The sequence below is a fragment of the Carcharodon carcharias genome, chromosome 10, assembly GCF_017639515.1.
Source record: "Carcharodon carcharias isolate sCarCar2 chromosome 10, sCarCar2.pri, whole genome shotgun sequence".
Lineage (NCBI taxonomy): Eukaryota > Metazoa > Chordata > Chondrichthyes > Lamniformes > Lamnidae > Carcharodon > Carcharodon carcharias.
In genome coordinates this window covers 28,342,310-28,363,167 of record NC_054476.1, presented here as the reverse complement: position 1 = coordinate 28,363,167, position 20,858 = coordinate 28,342,310, and the positions used below count along the sequence as shown (strand labels likewise).

Sequence of the window (20,858 nt, the reverse complement as noted above, 5' to 3'; positions counted from 1 at the left end):
AAAGAAATGGTTAAAAATATAAGAATAAAAATAAGAATGTTGTGATTGTACTTGTTTGTTTTTTTTTATATAAGATAGCCAAAGTATTTTAAAAAGTTGTCATTCCAAGAAGTGGCCAATAGATGGATGTACATAAAGAAGTTGATCTGAAATACTGATCTTTGCAAAAATATTTTTAATTTAATTTATAGTATCTTGGATACTTTGGAGATGCAAAAACCAAATATAAACGGGTGTATGTGAAATTTATTGAAAATGTAAACAAGAAGGATTACGTTAGAGTTTGCTCCAAAAAGCCGCGAAACAGACCATTGCAAACTTTAAGGTATGAAAAATGTTTTGATTTTGTCCATTTTTATGTTGGAGTGTTGGTTTTCAGCTGGATTGAATAGGCATAATTTCTAAGCGGTTTATTGGTAGCACATGGAACTCTTTGAGAGATTTTTTTACATATTAAATATTAGTGTTAGCATTGCAACACTTGCAGAATTCCTTTGCTGCAGCAGATGTGAGGAAGAATGCAAGTAGAATTTTACTACACTGAATGTTAATTGTCAGCTAAATCTTTCAGGAATTTATGGTTTTCACCAACCTCATTTTTTTTGTGTCACATTCTTTGTACAAAGTGGAATGTGAATCTAGTAACAAAAACAGTAATAAATTATTCTGCAATTCACTATCCAAAATGACATGACAAACTGTTATCTTTGAAGTGCTGTGTCATGTGGTGGTACTTTTTATCTTCAGTAAAAGAGAAATGTCTAATAAATTTTCTGCCATCAAAAAATAAACATATATTTAAGTCACATCTTCTATATCGACTATAACCTATTAGCATCCAAGATTCTTTTGAAAAGAAAAATTGGATCTAGATTATGCTATGCTACCATGCTGAAATATTTCAACTTAGATCCAACTATTTTTATATGTTCTTTAAAAGTATCTGTCACTGGACTTATTGACCTACCTCATTAATTGTACATTCAGCAATTTAATGGTAACTGTTAAATAATTATTTATAATTATTATAATTAATAAATAATTATTTATATAAATTTATATAGATATTTATTCTGAAAGAATTTTAAATATTTGAAAGTATCAGTTGAAAGTCTATCATATGGTTATTACTTCTGAATATTTAATATGTATTCATCAGATCTAAAATTAATTTAGAACAGCACATCAGGTGGTTTTCTTCATCAATATCTTTGTCTTCAGGCATAACCAATCAAGGATGGGATCTAGTAATAAAGTCTCTGCCAGTAACTCTGCAGCGTCAAAAGGTTCAACAGCAAAATCCAAAGCTAGGCCAGTTAAACAAGTTAAACAATTAAAGGTAAAGGCTGAACCACCACCCAAAAAACGAAAGAAATGGCTGAAGGAGGAGTATTCATCCCACTCGGACTCTTCTCTTGAAACTCAGAGTGATGATGAAGATGGTGAGACCTTATTACATTTCTTTATTTAATATAAGTTTTACTTAGAGCTTAGTCCATCTCTAAATAGTGCAATCCCCAAAAAGGCACAAAGATTGGTTCTGCATTTTTGGTTATTAATTGTTTAGATTATTACGTTAAAACACTTGATTTGTTAACTGTTATAACTTACTTTTATTTTCAAAACCATGCTTAAATGATATTTTGCAAGAAGTAATGCATGGAAATTCCAAAAGTAATCTTAGAAATTCCATGCGGTCTTTTGTGTCACTGCAATATCTGGGTTCAGGGTGGAAAGAAGTCTTTCAGCTAGGAGTCTGCATCAGATTGTCCTGTTAATTACCAAAGAACTGATATATAGCCTGCAAGTGTTCAAACCAGTTCAGAACAGTGCAAATCCGGCATGCATAAATGAAGATGCAATACACCTGCTCATTTCAGATCTTATTAACTAAAACACAAAACCTTGATCACTAATTGTAAGAAATAAGATAAATGTAATTTAGTGTAAGAGTTCTTGTTTTATTGAAAGAAAATTTACCTTTTATATTCAAGTTGAAGGATGTCAGTATTGGGAGTGTTTTTTTTTTTCCTCAGTGTCAATATCGAGCACTAACAGCTGCAGAGTAAAGCTCCACTTAACTCTACCCGAAAAGTGTAACTTATTGCCAATCTCAGAGAACCACTCCTACTGTACCAGTATAAATTCCACTTCTCACACCAGGATCCTTCACTAGCATTGCCAATTAGTTCTCCATGCCCACTAAGATGTAGCTTGTGAACAAAACTTTTTACAGTTCTGTACAATTGGCATGCCAACAGTCTGGATAGAATTAAACCCAGGCCTTAGAGGCAAAAAACACTCTGAAACCCAGTTTAACAGCCTGTCAAATTTTGACAAAACTGAACGCTTTTCAAATTATAAGCACACTTGTTCCTATGCTAGTAATCGCATTCTCAATCACAAACTCCACCCTTTCAAAAATGCAGCATTCGCAATCTTTCAAACCATTAAGATCTATGCAAGACTTTATTCTCTTTGGTTGAACTTCTCCACATTGAGATTAGGATCTCAGTGTAGGAAATTAAAAGTTTAAAATTTAGTTTAAAACAGACTGTCTCTCCATAAAGAATAACATGTCACCTTAACTTAAAAATGACTCCACAAGATCCCCTCTTGTCAGTCAGTTGACAAAGAAGGTGCCTATTGCTAATGAAACTGTGCTCCAGCAAGGTACCAAAGTCTTCAGGAAGTGAGGAGAGAAAATAAACAATGGAAGGGGACATGGGAGCAATAAAAATAATAAACAGGTCTTTAACAAAACTTCACACATGCCTTCTTCTTCAGACGGTGGATTCCTTTTGAAAGTGAATACACAGGGAAGAACGATCAAAAACCTTCAACAAAAAGCAGGTTTGCAAATTAAATACATTTTTCCTTCTGTATTGTTGCCATGGACTATCTTTTAATTTTTTTCCCCAATAAAATGTATGCACACTAAAACATCTAATTGGATGAAGAAACCTCCCCCCAGTTCCCAACACGGTAACTTAGTGGCACTCAGAATTGAGAACATTGCCTAATATTCCTCTCCCTGACTTAGCAAAGACCGGCTATCAAATCTAGGACCTTTTTATCTTGGCTCAACTGTGAGCTTCTTTGCACAACTGAGACATTGAGGCAGCTATTTTAATGCTTTTAAAGTTCCAAGGTGTCAGCAATGTATTAAATCAGATTCACCCTCTTCTTCAAAAAAAAACACAATGAGTTATGATCTTTTATGACATGTTTCCATTGTTTAGAGTTGACAGTGTGCTAAGATCTTTTCCCAGTTGAAAACATTTTCCTTTGAAATTGTCGGTTATTATCTGGAAAGTTTGTCAGTTATTCTAGTGCATAATTTTAAACATTAAAGCAGTCCTGTCAATGCCTGATTTTTATTCATTTATATTTATCAGCTTTAGCTCAATAATAGCACACTCGCCTCAAAATCAGAAGGTTATGGGTTCAAGTCCCACTTTGAGACTTCAGTGCATAATCTAATTGACACTTTAGTGCAGTACTGAGGGAGTGGTGCACCATCTGAGGTGCCATGTTTTGGCTTAGAAGTTAAATGGAGATCTGCTCACTCGGATGAACATTAAAGATCAGTTGGCACCATTCGAAGAGCAGTGGAAGAGTTTTCTGCAATGTCCTTGTCAACATTTTATCTCTCAAGGATTTTGAAATTGGCTATAAAGAGCTTTAAGATGCCCTGAGTTTGTGTCAGACACTATATAAATGCAAGTTCTTTCTTAAGAGTTCAGTACAATTTGCTTGGTGTATAACTTAGCAGTTTTTACTCCTAGACTCCTTTAGTTCTGTGGCATAACTTGCAAGGTACCTTGTACATTACTATTGGCTGAGTCCGCTGCAGCTAATTTTCTACATTTATCTTACCTGATTTTAAAAAAAGAAAACTGGCAAAAAATGAGTTGTAGATAAGTGTAAGATAGGGACTGTGACAGATGGAGGTTGTTTCCAAGGACTGAACAATTCATTAGCATTACTGGGAAATCAAAGCACATCACAGACATTGTGTTGAAAAATACTTTGACCTCTGTCTTGTATGGTGTTGAGACATAAAGAGAAGTGCAGGGACACCAGCTGACGGGCTCTTCTTAAAACTTGTAGGCTGTGGGCAATCCAGTTTATTGAAGGGATAGCTGTGAGAGCCTTTGCTGAAAAGGTTAGAAATGCTGAAGGATAATTAAAAGCTACTATGTTTAATTGTGACAACCCATTGATGTGGAAAAGTGTGTATTCTTTATTGCTTATTATTTTGTTTGACCTAAGTATTTTTTTTATTCGTTCATGGGATGTGGGTGTCGCTGGCTAGGCCAACATTTATTGCCCATCCCTAATTGCCCTTGAGAACGTGGTGGTGAGCTGCCGCCTTCAACCACTGCAGTGAATCTGGTCATAATGACCATTGTGCATGATCACCTTTATCACTATGGGCAAAAGTGCTGTCACTGAGTCAGGCTTGAAGATATTACAAATTTTTAAAGCTGTATTTTAAAATGGGTCCAACAGCTTTAAAGGTGGTTGGCAGCATATCACGTGACTTTGGCAACATCAGTTCCAGACAGACCTGAGACTCAAGCAAATACCTTTATTAAAATATGAACACCCAGCCACTTGTGAAACTCAAGTCATTTGTTAAGGATGAACTGAACAGAGCAATGATATGCCAGCTGATTCGTCTTACTGCCTCACCATGGGCAATAGAGACATTTAATTCAATGGGTATTAGCCAAATATGAAATGGATCTCATTGACCTTTCATTGTATTTTGGTGGCACCTCATCCCAGTCACACTGGGCAGTATGAAACACTCAGGGTGTGAAAAGCTACAACACAGATTGTGTATCAACCCAACCCATCACCTTTTTTGGAAAAAGGACTTTGGACTCGTCACAGCTCACATGGTTAAGTCAACATGTTTGTTACCTGTATTAAAGATAACAGCAGAAGCTATTCTAATCAGAAACACCATCTAAGCCATCAAACTAGTTGCAAGACTGCCATGCAGGCACGGTAAAAGAATTATATCTTGGAAGAGGGAGAAGGAATCTCCCCCAGCCTGTTCCACCTACAAGTTCACCTGACGTCTGACCTCCTAGCATAACTGAGCAAAGTGGCAGTCAAACTGGGCTGTAAGAATGTATGCTGTTGGAATTGAAAATTCATCTTGGTGCAGTACTGATATTGGAGTTAAGGCATGCTTTAATAAATAGAGGAAGCATTTCCTGCATCAGCTAGTGTTACACCTTTCCAGAGAATACCTGATGGTGTTACTACCAAAAGGATGTCCATTCCTTAGCCCTCACTTCAAGCTTAACAGCCACCAAATATAAGCAAACTTAGGCTGATGAAACAAAAAACATTTACTGGATTGATGTGTCGAACTTATAATGTACTTTCTTTAATAGTGTTTGACTTAGTCAGCTTTTATAAAGAGATCGTTTTCATAAAATTGCACTCCTCATTATTGTAATAATCAGCATTTCGCAGCACAGCTACCCTACTGTGTATTTAGAGTATTAGTATACTAAATGTTTTAATTGAAGGTTGCCATTTTTAAATTGGAAAATAATCAATAGATTGCTGAAAAATGGATGATTAAAGCAGGTTCCATTGTGGCATATGGTTCCTAGATATATTTTGTGGATTAAATGAGCATAATCCTATATTGTTAAATAATACTATAGATATTTATATGTATTTGTTTAGTGCACAATGCTCTGAATGCACTGGTAATAAATTTGAACAAACACCAAAGTAGTAATGGCTATTTAAATATATGCCTAAGAATTTACTAATTTAATGCATCATACTTACTTATTGTGTATTTTAGAACGCCCTCTAACAACTCCATATGTAGCTCGCTTCCTAAATACCAGAACAATGAAGGAGACATTTAAGAACTATATGGAGTTACTTGTGAGTACAGCCTTGGATCCAGACATGATTGAGGCATCAGAACAAAGTAATGGTAAACATAGATTTTTATTGGTGATTCTGGTTTTCACTCACTTCATAGCATTAATAGATGCTGTACTGTCTACAATGAGTAATGCATGGAATAAGGAGAAATTAGTCATCATTTAAAGCCTTGTCAAAGCAAATAATATCTGCCATTTTGTAACTTCACTCTTCTGTCTACATTTTGTAAGAATGGATTTTTTTTATATTTGTGGGGAATTATTCTGTAAAGGAGGCTGTGTGAGTGTAAGTGATTTAAGCTGGGGAAAGGTTACTAGAGACCAGTTATCTAGGAGGTTAAGCATGAAAGGATAGAGGTGTTAGGTTTGTGCATTTGTAATGAGATATGAGGGGTTTAAGATACAAGTAAATAGGTTGGATCTAATATTTGCATTTTTAGATAAATTGAGAGTTCATTTGAATATCAAAGGGAAGTCAGAGGTGATGCGAAACAGTTTTGCATCTTACAGGAGTTCCTTTGGTAAACAGAAGAGGGTATATTACATTTTATTGACCTGAAAGCAGAGATGAAATAGAAACGTGAAAGATTTTATATTTGGAAGGGTTTAAGTTTCAAAGACATGTGAGAACATTGGAACCTAAAATGAAAGGGGGGAAAAGGCATTTTAGGGTTTTGTGGAGAGCTTAGGGGTTGGCTGTTGGCAGTTGGCTTTGTGAGGAAGATCTCCTGGAAGCAGGGCTAGGGAAAGACACAGTTTGAATCAACCTTCCAGTCAGGCCAGAAAAGTCTTGGGCTGGAAAAAGCAGTCTTGTTCTGAAGTCTTGGATTTCCACAGTAGAGTGGAAGAGAGTTTAAGAGGTTGTGTGGTATGCTTTTATTAAAGCTACAGCAGTTTGTCTTGGTTAATATTACTGGATTTTTATGGTTAAACATCTGTCAGGGAATGTTGACTGGAAGGTATTTACTTCTCATAACAAATTTGGGGGCTCTTTGCGAGATTATTAAAATTATTTGATTGGGTTGGAGTTTGTGAATCCAAAGCATACAAGTACAAGAAGAACACTGAACTGTGGTGGGACCACAGAGCGGCTCCGGCAATTGCCAAGAATTTTCTGGGAGTGGAAAATGTGACTGTGGTGTATTTGAAGGTGGAGGTGGAAATAAAAGCGGAATTTTTTAAGGCTGATATAGTTGAAGCACTTACACACCATTTAAAATTGGAGGAAGGGACATCTGACGGTGTGTCACAACTAGAGGTAGTAAGACTCCAGTTGCAAATGAAGAGGGTTGAACTTGAACAGGAAATGGAACTGAAAATAAATGAACTGGAAGAAAAGGAGAAAGAAAGAGAAATGAAAAACAACTTGAGTAAGAAAGAAAGGAGGAGAAAGAAAAGGGCAGATTAAAAGAAATAGAAATAAAAAAGCTTCAATGAGAAAAAGAGGAGTAGGAAAAGAAAAAGATAAGAAATAGAAATGTGAAGCTTGAACTTCAACTTCAGAGAGAGATATTAGCAAGTGAGGAAAGAGACAAGAAAAGATATAGAGAACTTCAGAGAGAGAAAGAAGCCAGACAGTATGAATTGTTTAAAGTGAAACTTGGAATAAAGGAGAGATAGTGATTCAGATGGTGACTTTGATTCCTTTTGAAGAATTTGATTTAACTGAGAATCTTCGACTAGTGCCTAAATTTACAGAGGATCACATCTGGAGTGTTGTGCACAGTACTGGTCTCCTTATTTAAAGGAAGATGTAAATACGTTAGAAGCAGTTCAGAGAAAGTTTACTAAACTAATACCAGGAATGGGCAGGTTGTCTAATGAGGAAAGGCTGGACAGATTAGGCTTGTATCCACTGGAATTTAGAAGAGTAAGAGACAACTTAATTGAAACCTTTAAGATCCTGAGAGTTCTTGGCAGGGTGGATGTGGAGAGCATGTTTCCTCTTGTGGGAGAATCTAGAATTAGGGATCAATGTTTAACAATAAGGATCACTCATTTAAGACCGATGAGGAGAAATTTTTTCTCTGAGGGCTGAGGGTCTTTGGAATTCTCTTCCTCAAAAGATGGTGGAACCAGAGTCTTTGAATAGTTTTAAGGCAGAGCTAGATAGATCTTTCATTAATGAGGGGGTGAAAGATTTATCAAGGATAGGCAGGAATGTGGGGTTGAGGTTACATTCAGATCAGCCATGATCTTATTGAATAGTGGAGCAGGCTCGAGGGGCCAAGTGGGCCTGCTCCTAATTCATATGTTTATAGGATGGAGTTGAAAGATAATTCACTTTGTTTGAAAAGATAACTATGAAATTGAATTGACCAAGCGATGCTTGGAGTATAAATGTTACAGTGCATATTGTCAGGTGTAGCAATGAATGTATATGCTAGCTTACCAAAGGAACAATCTGCAGACTATGAGATAGTAAAAAAGGCAATATTAAATCTGTATGAGCTTGTCCCTGAAGCTTATCAGTTGAAGTTTAGAACTATAAGAAAGAGACCTAATTAGACTTTCGTAGAGTTTGCAAGTGAAAAAAATATATATCTGGGATCATATTTCAGGGCATTAAAATTAGGCAGGAGTTTTGAAAATGTAAGAGGTTATGATTTAGGAAGAATTTAGAAATAGCATTCCAGTAAATATCAAGATATATTTAAATGAAAGACAAAGCAAAAAGATCAGGGAAGCTGCTGTTTTAGCCGATACATATATTTCACACAAACAGTTGAGTGTAGGACATGGGTCATAATGGAAATCAGCAATGAAATTGGAGATATAGAAAACCTAATGATGGTTAAAGTGTTAGTAATAAGGATCAAGCCGAAGAATGCTAATTTATTAAAGATGGAAAGGTGGAAAATAGCGTTGAAGGAAGGAAACTGATATGTTACCATTGTAATAAGGCTGGACATATGGGATCAAATTGTTGGAGGTTAAACAGGAGAACAATTGCATTGATAGGAACTCAGAGGAACTCTAAGAGTACTGTGGGCTTTGAGATCCAGGTACAAGACAAAGCAATAGCTACAAAGGTTTTCTATTTGCAATGTCGTTATGAAAACAGTCTGTTAGATGCACAAGCATAAGAATATTCCAGGTTTTTGCATATCTTCTCTGCTGCTATCTAGTTGTGGTTTCACCTTGGCTGTAAGAATGAGATTTTTTTCTGTGTCTCATTCCCCACCCACCCTCACACCTCACCTCACCCCCCCGCCACACACACACACACACACACACACACACACACACACACACACACACACACACACACACACACACACCCCCCCCCCCCTCTCCAAATTCTAGATCAGTTCCTAATCGTAGATGTATTTTCAAAGGACCAGGGTTGCTTCCATAGGAAACAATGAGACTTATTGTTGGAGAGGTGCCCCAGGGCCAATCTTAGATTTTCTAGTAGCTGGCTCAGATAAGCATTGACAGAAGCATTGAAGCAGATCAACTTATAAAACCAAGGATCTTGTTTTTTTTTATACAGGGGGTTAGGGGGGCTTAGAATTTTTAAAAAATAACAAGGAAGTCATGCTAAACTTTAATAGACCACTGGTTAAGACTTAATTAGTATTGTGACCATTTTGGGGCACCAAACTTTGGGAAGGATGTCAAAAGCCTAGGAGAGAATGCTAAAGATATTTGCTGGAATGATGCCAGGGATGAGGCTTCAGTTGAGAAGCTGGGATTGTTTTCCTTCAACCAGAGTAGGTCAAAGGGCAATATAGTAATGGTGGTCAAAATGTTGATGGATTTTTAAGTAAATAAGGAGAAACTGTTTCCTCTGGCAGGAAGATCAGTAACTGGAGCTATGATGAAAGTATAATATTTTCATAATGTTTTCCTGGTTTATTGTGAAGTAGATTTATGGGTCTGATTGTAGTTGGGTCTGTCTGTCTGATTTAATTACATTTGAAGTCAAGTAGACTGAAAGCTTGAGATCATCAAAAGCAGCTAGATGTAGAAATGTGCTTGACATGCTAATGAGTAAGCATGGATGCTGGCTTAGCATGTTATTTTGATACAGCCGATGGTAAATGCTGAGTTGTTCAAATCCCAGAGGGAAATTTGAAACAACTGTCATAACCAATTTTTGTAATTTGTATGTTTCAAGATGCAGGCTTTGAATTCAGTTATAATAAGACCTTCAAGTCACAAGAGGTTTTTATAAAACTAAAGTAAACATTTATTAATTAAAAGATTGTAAGCACATACATATGTCTACAAATTACTATGATAATAACTTCTTTTTAAAAAATTCCCTAATTAATCTGACTCTCAGTTACACCTCCATTAAGGCAACAGTAGAACACACAGATTTAAACAGACCCCTGGCATAGCCGAATTCAAAATGAGTTTCTTTCAGCTCTGGATCCTTGCATATAACAGCTTGAGGCTTACAGGCTGGTGACTTTAGATCTTGAAATCCCACCTCTTTTACCAACAGCCGCCTTTTCCTTTATGTATATTTTCCTCTTTGAATGCAAATTCTTATTATATCACTAGATTTTTTAACTTATTTCTTCTAACAATTCAACCCTTTCATAATACTAATTTTATTAGTAAGCTTTGGAAAAAGTAAACACATTGTTTGGCTTCTTCTGGCTAGGTGTAATATTTCACCCATTCTTTTGAATGGTTTGTTTAAAAATGCAAATTTGCCCCTTTACACTTCACCTTGTAACTTCCCTGAGCAGAATTTTCCCCCCGTTAGGGGGGAAGTTGATGGGCTGGCGCATGTGGGCGGGCTTCCGATCAGCGCCCCCGATCAGAGGCGCAGCGCCATTTTACGTGGGCAGGCCAATTAAGGCCCGCCCAGCATGACGTCTGCAGGGAAGCGCTATGTGCTGCCCTGTGGGTGGAGGGGGCGTCCCTAAAATCGAGAGTACACTCTTTCATGCATGCGAAAGAGCACACTCATCTCCCTGAGGCTAAGTGCTGCCTCAGGGAGGTCAGCTCTACTTTCAACAATATTAAAAATAGAAAAAAAAAATTCCCTTACATGTCCTCTCATGTGACAATCTCACATGAGTTAGGACATGTTCATAATTTCCATAACAACTTTATTAAAATTTTTTAAAACCTACATGAAACCTCCTCCTGCTGGTGGATGAGGTTTCATGTTTTTTCTAGTTGCCGCTGGGGCTCCTGGCCTGCCCGTCAACCTTAAGGTTGGACAGGCAGGTCCTTTAATTGCTTAACTGATCCTGTCAATGGCCTCAATTAGCCTTTGATAGGTCGGCGGGTGTGCAGCTGATTTTGCTGCGCTCCCGCCATCCTGAAAACTTAAATTGGGCGGGGTGACATCTGGAGTTCTACCCGATGTCATCCCGAGTAATTTTACACGTTGGCGAGTGGGCCGCACTCCCGCTTGTCAATGATAAAATCCTGCCCCCTATATTTACCTAATTAACATTTCAAACCTACTTCTCTTCAAAGCCTCTAGACCAGTTGGCGTTAACCCAACTAAGACACACAGACACCACTAGAACTCTATTTTAAAATAATTTCCAATAGCTTCAATCTTCTTGACAATGTAAGGTGTGAAGGGAATTTGCATTTTGGGGATAAGTGAAGAAATTGGTGGATTTCAAAGGGACGTCAGTCTCTTGATAACTAGCCGGATTAGCAAGGCTAAGGAATGTGTTTATTTTTCCCAAAGGTTAATGCCAATATTGATAGCATGAAAGTTTTTATCTTATGAGGAAGATTCAGTTTCAAAGACCTATGGAACAATAGAATTTGCATATTAGGAAGAGAGAAACATATATAAAGAGAATGAAAGGCTGTGTGAGAGAAGGCCATGTACGACCTAACAGGAGTGTGTGAAACAGCCTTAAAGGAGCCTCCAGCTATTTGTGCATAAGTCTGCTATGTAAAGTGACTGAAGTTGTAGAAAAACCATTTGGAGTTCCACTGTCAAGTAGGTGTTGTGTTAACTTGCTGGTTTTGTTTTAAATCTAAAATCAATTTTGGACTGTTGCCTTAAAGGGGGTGTGTAATTGGGGGGTCAGGTCAGTTAGGAATTTTAGGATTTGTTATAGTAGTAAGTAATTGTAGTCTTGTGTATGTGCTTGAAATCTTCTATTTTAATAAATATTTTAATTTAATTTTTGAAAAATATCTAAAGGTCTTGGTGGACTCTACTTCTAAAGTCAGTGCACACATCTTCTCATAATAAATACAAATTGCAAAATTGGTGTGATAGTGCAACCTTGTGGATTTGGTCCGCCTGGCACACCATCTGCCATGTCATAACAGAGCTCTCAGATTTAAAATAATAAGCAGCTGAGGCATTTCTTAGTGCATTGAGATATTAAGACCTGGAATGCACTATTCGAAAGGATGGAGGAAGTAGATTCAATAGTAAAGTTCAAAAGTGAATCGGACAACGGATGCATGGGAACACCACATGCAAGTTCCTCTCCAAGCCACACACCATCCTGACTTGGAGCTACATTGTCATTTCTTCACTGTCACTGAGTCATAAGCTTGGATCTCTCCCTAAAAGTCTTGTTGCAGTTGTATAGCGCCTTAGTGAGACAATGCCTGGAGCATTATGTGCAGTTTTGGTTTCCTTACTTTAGGAAGGTTATTCTGGCCATAGAGAGAGTGCAGAGAAGGCTCACAAGACTAATCCCTGGGGTGGTGGATTGTCCTATGAAGAAAGATTGAGGAGACTGTTCCTGTATTCTTTAGTTTAGAAGAATGAGAGGTGACTTCTTGAAGTGTGCAAAATTCAACAGAGTAGATGCATCAAGGATGTTTCCCCTGGTTGGGGCGGTCTAGAACCAGGGGGGACAGCCTCAGAATAAGAGGTAGGCCATTTAGGACCGAGTTGAGGAGGAATTTCTTCAGTCAGAGGGTGGTGAACCTTTGGAATTCTCCACCCCAAGGGGCTGTGCAGGCTCAGTCAGAGTATGTACAAAGCAGAGGTCAATAGATTTCTAGATACCAATGATATCAGGGGATGGGGTAGTGCTGGAAGATGGTGTTGAGGTAGAAGATCAGCCATGATCTAGTTGAATAGCGAAGCAGGCTGAGGGGCCAAATGGCCTATTCCAGCTCCTATTTTCCAAACAACACTGTAGACTGCAACAGTTCAAAAAGGTGGCTCAACCATCACCTGCTCAAGAGCAACAAATGTTGACCTTGCCAGTATGCCCACATCCCAAGAATGAGTCAAAGACGAATCCTTCACCATTCATGAATTTCATTCCGCCTAAAACTCTTATAGCTTTAACTAAAACTTCACAGTGCTGGGACATACTGTAGAATAGATTAAAGATGAAATGAAATGAATTGCAGCCTTTCTAAGGATGATCATCAGTTCACTTCTGTACTACAGAGAACATTGGTTGTTTATATTCCACAATTGTAGAATGTGTCATTGTAGAACTACGGTGTTGGTGAAATTAACCTTTGAATTTCAATAACACTTAAATGTAAGCTTAATTTAATCTCTTGTAGATGAGATGTATTTGCCACATATGAGGAAAATTGATAGTATGCTGAATGAGAACAAGAAGAGAATGATTTCAAAGTTCCCTCTGGAGCCAGCACTCAAGGTGAGAACCTTTTCAAAACCATGCTTGCCATTCTGTGAAGGTAACGTCCTTATGCAATATAGCTGTTGCATCCTTACAAATATATGGTTTTAGTACCTGTATTTAGTTGCTACTGACAGTGTTTGGGGACAGTGGATTGTAGTATGATTACTGGTAGTTCTAAGTTTTGTCTACTGGAATCTGGGGGAGAAAATCTTTTTTGATCAAAACAGATAGTGTCTCAAAAGCAGCAACCTCAGGAACAAGACCATGCCAGATTTCAGATCTTCTGATTTTGGGTCAGTTGGTTTGGGCCGTGGGTGGTTCAGGCTAATCTGGGTTGGGTGAGGTCGAAAAGATCACTTGCAGCGCAAGAAGATATCCACTTCGACGCGTGCGCGCTAACTAGTCCGGCACCATGGCAAGCTGGATATGTTTTTTTTTATTTTGCTTAATTAAAATTGAAGCATGGCACATTCCAAAAATGTCCGGGAGCAACTTCGGCTTTGGGGCAGCCGGATTTGACAGTGTACCTATATTTCTGTACATGACATTTAGTGAATCGTGCAATATCGATTTGATATTCTGTGACAGTCTATATTGAAATAATTAAGCTTTCAAGTTGTAGATCAAGCAGAATGATACATTTCAACATAATCTCCACAATTGTAAGTAATCTTCAGAAGTAACCATAGCTATTCAGGAGAAGTATGTTATTACCACTGTTTAGTTGTATACAACAAAACATGACACTGTTTATTGCAAAAGAAATTGAGCTGAATAAAATTATGCACAAGTGTACTATATTTTGTCAAATTGGGCCAAAGAAAATTGAAAGCTTTTACTTCAGTAATGGGGAGATTGACGAAGAATAATAAGAACATGTGATGACAAACTTTGGAGCAAAGTTTGAAGTTTTTTTCTAGGAAGCCTTGCTGGAACTCTTCGTAATCTGCAGATCTAGTCTTTGTGATCATCATTGACTTGTACATCTTTTTAAAAAAATATTCTTGTTCAAATGGAAAATAGAACCTTCCTGATTCTTCTGAATATACTATTTAATAAAAACAGCTAATTACCAATTTTCAGTGCCTCTTAATTTTGTACATTGATATGTGGTCTCTTGGGTGGCATATTAAAGTGGCTTCCCCTTTTTCCACTGAGTGTATTGCAGCAAGTTTCTGTGTCTCCATGTTCTCAGATCAACTTGTAACTTGTTTAAGTTAATGATTTAAATATAAAATTTGTGTGGGCTAGTCAGAAGACAGTTTCAATGCCTTTGGCTTTCCTTTGAGTGGTGCTGATGTAATTATATTACTTAAATAAAATCTGCTATACAAACCATCAATATTACATCAATTGTAAACTAACCTACAAAAGAAGATTGAAACTGTGAAAATACAATGAAAATTTGTATTTTTCAAAATATAGGTGTTGGAAGTTAAATCAAGGAGTGAGACAGTATGATTTTAGGTTTCTCACAAATTCTACATGTATCAACAGCAGAGCTATGCCACTTGTGATGCTCCCTTCTTCACTTATCCCCAGGAGTATGTAAGATGGTCTGTGTTGTTCTGCTCCACATTGTTTCCCCAGCATATTATTTAACTTTAAGTTTGAGAGCTTTAGTTTTCTGTTAATTATGGCCTTTGGGTTTGAATCATAGTTAAGACCTGATGCTTTCTGGATGAAAAATTCTTTGGAGTTAAATGCCTAATCATTCAGAGGTTGCAAGTAGATTATTGAACTAAGATTGCTCCAGGCACAGGTAGCCACAAGGGAATATGATGTGGTAATAATGGAGACCTGTCTCAAAAAAGAACAGGACTGGGGACTAAATATTCCTGGATATAAGGTGTTCAGGAAAGATAGGGAAGGACAGAATTGAGGAGGGGTGGCAATACTTATTTAAGGATAATATTATAGGACTGGAGAGAGGATGCCATAAAGGGGTCAAGAACTGAATCTATTTTGTTAAGAGTTAAGAAACAGTAGCAGTACCATTATATCACTGGGTATATTCTTATAGATCACTACTCACTAGCAGAAAAGCTGTAGAGGAGCAAATCTGAAGGAAATTATAGAGAGTTGCAAAAACTATAGAGTCGTTATAATGGGTTTCAATTACCCTACTATAGACTGGATGGTAATACTGTAAAGGGTGGAGAGGTAGCAGAGCTTCTCAAGTGTATTTAGGAGAATGTTATCAGTCCCAGATTAATTAAAATCAGGTAATACTGTATTTGGGCATGGTTCAGGTATAGTTGAGGTACATTCTTATGAGGATATAAGGTAGGACAAAAAAGCTAGAGCTCCTGAAGAAAGAGATGGAAAGTAAAATGAACAGGGAAAGAGTGCTTATGACAAATGTCAGATTGAGAATACAAGTGAGAAGCAGGCTAAACATAGAATGTTCACAGAGTAAAAAAAAAAGGAATAAAAGCAGCAAAGTGGGTATGAAAAGACATTGACAGCCATCATAAAAGGGGTGCTAAAGTCTTCTATATACACAAATAGTAAAAGGATGGTAAAAGTAGGAATAGAACTGATTAGGGACAAAAAAAAGAGACTTATGCACTGAGGCTTATATACTAAATGTGTACTTTGCATCTGCCTTTACAAAGGAAGAAGGTGATGCCAAAATCATTAGGAGGTAGTTGAAACACAGTGTGAGCTGTAAATTGATAAAAAAATAAAAAGAGGCATGAGGAGGACTGGCTGTAGTTAAAGTTGATAGGACCGGATGAGAGGTATCCAAGGAAAGCAAGGGAAAGAAAGGGTGGAAATTGCAGGGACACTGGCCATAACCTTCCAATCCTCCATCGATATAGGGGTAGTGCCAGAAGATGGGAGAATTGCAAATGTTACACCCTTGTTCAAAAATAGGTGCAAGGATAAGCCCAGTAACTAAAGGCCAGTCATTTTACGGTGGTGGGAAATCTTTTAGAAACGACAATCCAGAATAAAATTAATAGTCACTTGGACAAACATGAATTAATTAAGGAAAACTAGCCTGGATTTGTTACGGACAAGTTATCTTTAATTTTATTGAGTTTTTTGATAAGGTAACAGCAAGCATTGATGGAGATAATGCAGTTGATATGTGTACATGGTTTCCAAAAGGTGTTTGATAATGTGCCACATAACAGGCTTGTGAAGAAAGTTGAAGCTGATGGAATAAAAGGAATGGTGAGTGCAAGGACACAAAGTTGGCTGAGTGACAGTAAATAGGATACATAGGAGCATAGGACTTGGGAGCTAGCATAGGCCTTTCAGCCCTTCAAGCCTGCTTCGCCATTCGATAAGATCTTGGTTGACCTGGTTGTGGTCTCAACTCTACTTTCCTGTCTGCCCCCATAACCCTTGACTCCCTTGCCTATCAAAAACCTCTCTAACTCAGCCTTGAATAAATTCAATGACCCAGTCTCTATTGCTTTCTGGAGAAGAGCATTCCACATGTTAACTACACTCAGAAAAAAATACTCCTCATCTCCATCTTAAAAGGAAGACCTCTTATTCCTAAACTGTGGCCCCCTAGTTCTAGTCTCTCTCACAAGAGGAGACACCTTCTCAGCAGCCACCTTATCAAGTCCCCTCAGGATCTTATATGTTTCAATAAGCTCACCCCTCATTCTTCCAAACTCCAATGGGTATGGTCCCAACCTGTTCAACCTTTCTTCATAAGATAAGCCCTTTATCCCAGGAATGAGTCGAGTGAACCTTCTTTGAACTGCTAATGCAATTATATCCTTTTTCAAATAATGAGACCAAAACTTTACACACAACTCCAGATATGGCCTCAGCAAGGTCCTGTACAGCTGCAGTAAACTTCCCTATTTTTATAATCTATTCCCCATACAACAAATGTCTAACATCTATCAGAAGGAAATTGCTAGAATCCATTTAAGGAGGTTAATGCAGTAATATTGGGCAGAATCAACATTGTTTTGTGAAAGGGAAATCCTGTTTAACTAATTTATTAGAGAAAAAAGACATTTTGTTTAAGCTTTTCACCTTGCACTTATTGGGACAATTTGCAAGAACACAATACAAGGGAAAACAATGAATTTTATACTGTATGTGAAGAGTGTGCTGATTGGTTGGCTAGTGGACTTCCCCCCATTTGCCTTTCTAATCACCTGCTGTACCTGAACCTTAACGTTTTGTGATTCATGTACTGGGGACCCCCAGATCTCTCTGTACCACTGAATTCTGCAACCTCTTTCCATTTAAGTGGTATAATACTTTTCTGTTCTTTCTGCCAAACTGGACAATTTTTGCTTTTTCCCATGTTATACTCCATCTGCCAAATTTTTGCCCACTCACTTAACCTATCCATATCCTTTTAGACTCTATGTCCTCTTGAAAAAATACTTTCCTACCTATCTTGGTGTCATCAGCAAATTTAGCTACCATGCGTTCGGTCCCTACGTGCAGGTCATTGATATAGATGTAAATAGTTGAGGCCCCAGCACAGATTCTGCAGACTCTAGTTACAGCTTGCCAACCTGAGAAAGACCCATTTGTCTCTATTCACTGCTTATTAGCTAATCAATCCTTTATCCATGCTAATATGTTACCCTCTAAACCATGTTCACTTATCTTGTAGTAACCTTTGATGTGGCACCTTATCAAATGCCTTCTGGAAATCCAAGTACACCATATCTACAGGTTCCCCTTTATCCACTTTGGTTAATACGTCCTTAAAGAATTCTAATAAATTAGTCATTTGGTAGGTAGTGCAGAACTTGAGTATTTGTGGACAAAGAGAGATTTTGTCGAAGCTTTTCCTCTTGATGATTTCGAATTGCTGTCACAAACAAACTAAGTGACAGCCATTTACAGGTTCATTGGTTAAGGCATTGCCTTGAAGAATCAGAGTCAAGCTGCCTGGTTTAAATTTCAAGCAATGCTTGGCAGTTAACTGTCAACCACCATCAACTGGTGCATTGTCCATTTCAATGTCTCTAACAGAGCCCACTTGCTGAGCAATCAGCACCCTCTCCTCAAACAGTATAAATATGTTGTTTTCCCTTACATTGTATTCTTGCAAATTATCCTGATAAGTGCAAGATGAAAAGTTTTGACAAAATGTCTCTTTTTTTCTAATAAATTAGTTAGACACTATTTTTCTTTCCCAAAACGATGTTGATTCTGCTTGATATTACGATTTTCTAAGCATCCTGCAATAACCTCCTTAATAATGGATTCCAGTAATTTCCTTATTATAGATGTTAGGTTAACTGGCTATAATTTCCTGCTTTCTGTCTCCCTCCTTTCTTGAATAAAGGTGGTTTGGTATTTTCCAATCCACAGGCTTCCTTCCAGAAACTAAGGAATTTTGGAACATTTTTAACCGGTGCTTCTACTTAGCTACATTTTACTTGCCCCAGGGGTGTTTTTGGCTATAGAGGTCATGTAAAATAGGGTGGGTGTCCACCCCACCACATTCCCACTCAGCCCAGAGTTCGCCTCCATAATAAGGAGGGGTGGCGGACACCAACATTGACAGCCTGTCTACTATATTTAAATAAATAATCAAGGGTCAATTGTGCTCATTGCGAAGCCAATTGACCCCAGTAATACACTGCCCACACCATAAAACGATTGGTGTGTGTAGTCGGGCGGGAGTGGGCAGCCCGATTTTTAAAAAAACCTTTGAGGGCGGGAAAGAAGACGGGGTACTATCTTCGGGAGCCACCCTTTGGGATCATGGGATGGTCCCCCAGGATAGAATTCCCCCCTTCTTCCTACCCGCCTGCTGCATTAAACATGCCGCCACTGCCCCCCACCCCTCCCTCAGCCCAAAATCTCAGACTTGCCTGGCTTGGGGATTGGCTGACAGCTCCTGAGGGCAGGATTTCCTCACCAGTGAGGGGTAGAAGTGCCATACTGCCCCTATTTAGCCTGCCTGTGGCACGTTATGGTTGCAGAGCGGGCTGCCATTGAGTGGATCGGGTCCACACCAACTTTGCATCAGGGGAGTGGGGGGCCAGTTGTCTGCTGTCCACTGTCCTCCTGCCCTCCACTTTCTGCCTACTATCTCTGCAACTGCTTCTTTTAAGACCCTAGGACATAGGGTCTCTGGTCCTGGGGACTTGTCAACCTTTAGGTTTAATAATTTTCCCAGCACTCCTTCCCTGGTGATGGTAATTGTTTTAAGTTTCCCCCCTCTATTTCGCCTCTTGATTTTCAAGTAACTTTGGGAAGTTTTCTAAGTCTTCTATGTGAAGACAGACACAAAACACTGTTCAATGCCTTTACCATTTTCTGGTTTTCCATTCCCAATTCCCCAGACACACTGTCTAGAGGACCAACGCTAGCTTTAGTTTCTTTTTCCTATTTAAATACTTGTAGAAACTCTAATGTTACTAGTTAGTTTTCTCTCATATTGTACTCTCCCCTTTTATTTTTTGTGAGTCATTCTTTGCTGCTCTTAAAATCTGTCCAATCTTCTGATCTACCGCTAATCTTTGCAGGTTTGTACAGTTTTTTTTCAATTCGATACAATCCTTAACTTTATTTAGCCACAGATGATGCATCCTTCTCAGAGTCTTTCTTTCTCACTGGAATAAAGCTTTACTAAGATTTAGTAAATATCTCCTTAAAAGTCTGCCAGTTTCCCAATTCATTTTAGCCAGTTCTGTCTTTGTGTCTTTATTTAGCTAACCTTTGTTTAGGTTTAAAACACTAATCTTAGACCCATGCTTTTCCCCTTCAAACTGAATGTGAAATTCTATCATGCTATGATCGCTGCCACCTAGAGGCTTCTTTACTATGAGGTAATAGATGCATCATGTTTCATTGCTCATTACCAGGCCTACTCCCCTGGTTGGCTCTCGAATGTACTGCTCTAAGAGATTGTCCCGGATACATTCCATGAACTTATTTTCCAGGCTACCTTTGCCGATCTGATTCACCCAATCCATATGTAGATTAAAGTCGTCCATGATTATTGCAGTACCGTTCTTACACACCTTATTTATTTCTTCCTGTATATTCTGTCCTACCGTGTAACAACTATTAGTGGGGGGTGTGGGGTGGCGCTATAAACTACCACCACAAATGACCTCTTACTTTCCAATTACTTACAATTACCCATACTGATTCTACATCTTGATATTTTGAGCTAAGGTCATCTCTCACTTCTGTACTAATGACAGCCTTAATTAACAGAGCTACTCCACCACCTTTTCTTAGCTTTGTGTCTTTTCATAATGTCAAAAAACCTTCAATATTCAGGTCCCTACCTTGGTCACCTTGCAATAATGGCTATCAGGTCATAGACATTCATTTCTATCATAGATGTTTATTTCTATCTGTGCTAACAATTCATCCATTCAGATAAAGCCTTTAATGCTATGTTTTTTTTTAC

General features: G+C 38.0%; 1 protein-coding gene across 2 annotated transcripts in view; it reads left to right on the top strand.

Annotated features, from left to right (window-relative positions):
• The window catches only part of qser1 (glutamine and serine rich 1), a 130,762-nt gene that overhangs the window by 100,157 nt on the left and 9,747 nt on the right, over positions 1–20,858 (top strand). Inside the window, exons 7-11 of one of the 2 annotated variants that reach the window (XM_041197631.1) lie at positions 192–325; positions 1,222–1,442; positions 2,788–2,853; positions 5,840–5,977; positions 13,407–13,504. In XM_041197631.1, the coding sequence (XP_041053565.1) occupies positions 192–325; positions 1,222–1,442; positions 2,788–2,853; positions 5,840–5,977; positions 13,407–13,504 (657 nt within the window). The remainder of the gene's footprint in view (positions 1–191; positions 326–1,221; positions 1,443–2,787; positions 2,854–5,839; positions 5,978–13,406; positions 13,505–20,858) is intronic. The other variant, XM_041197632.1, reaches the window with a different exon arrangement.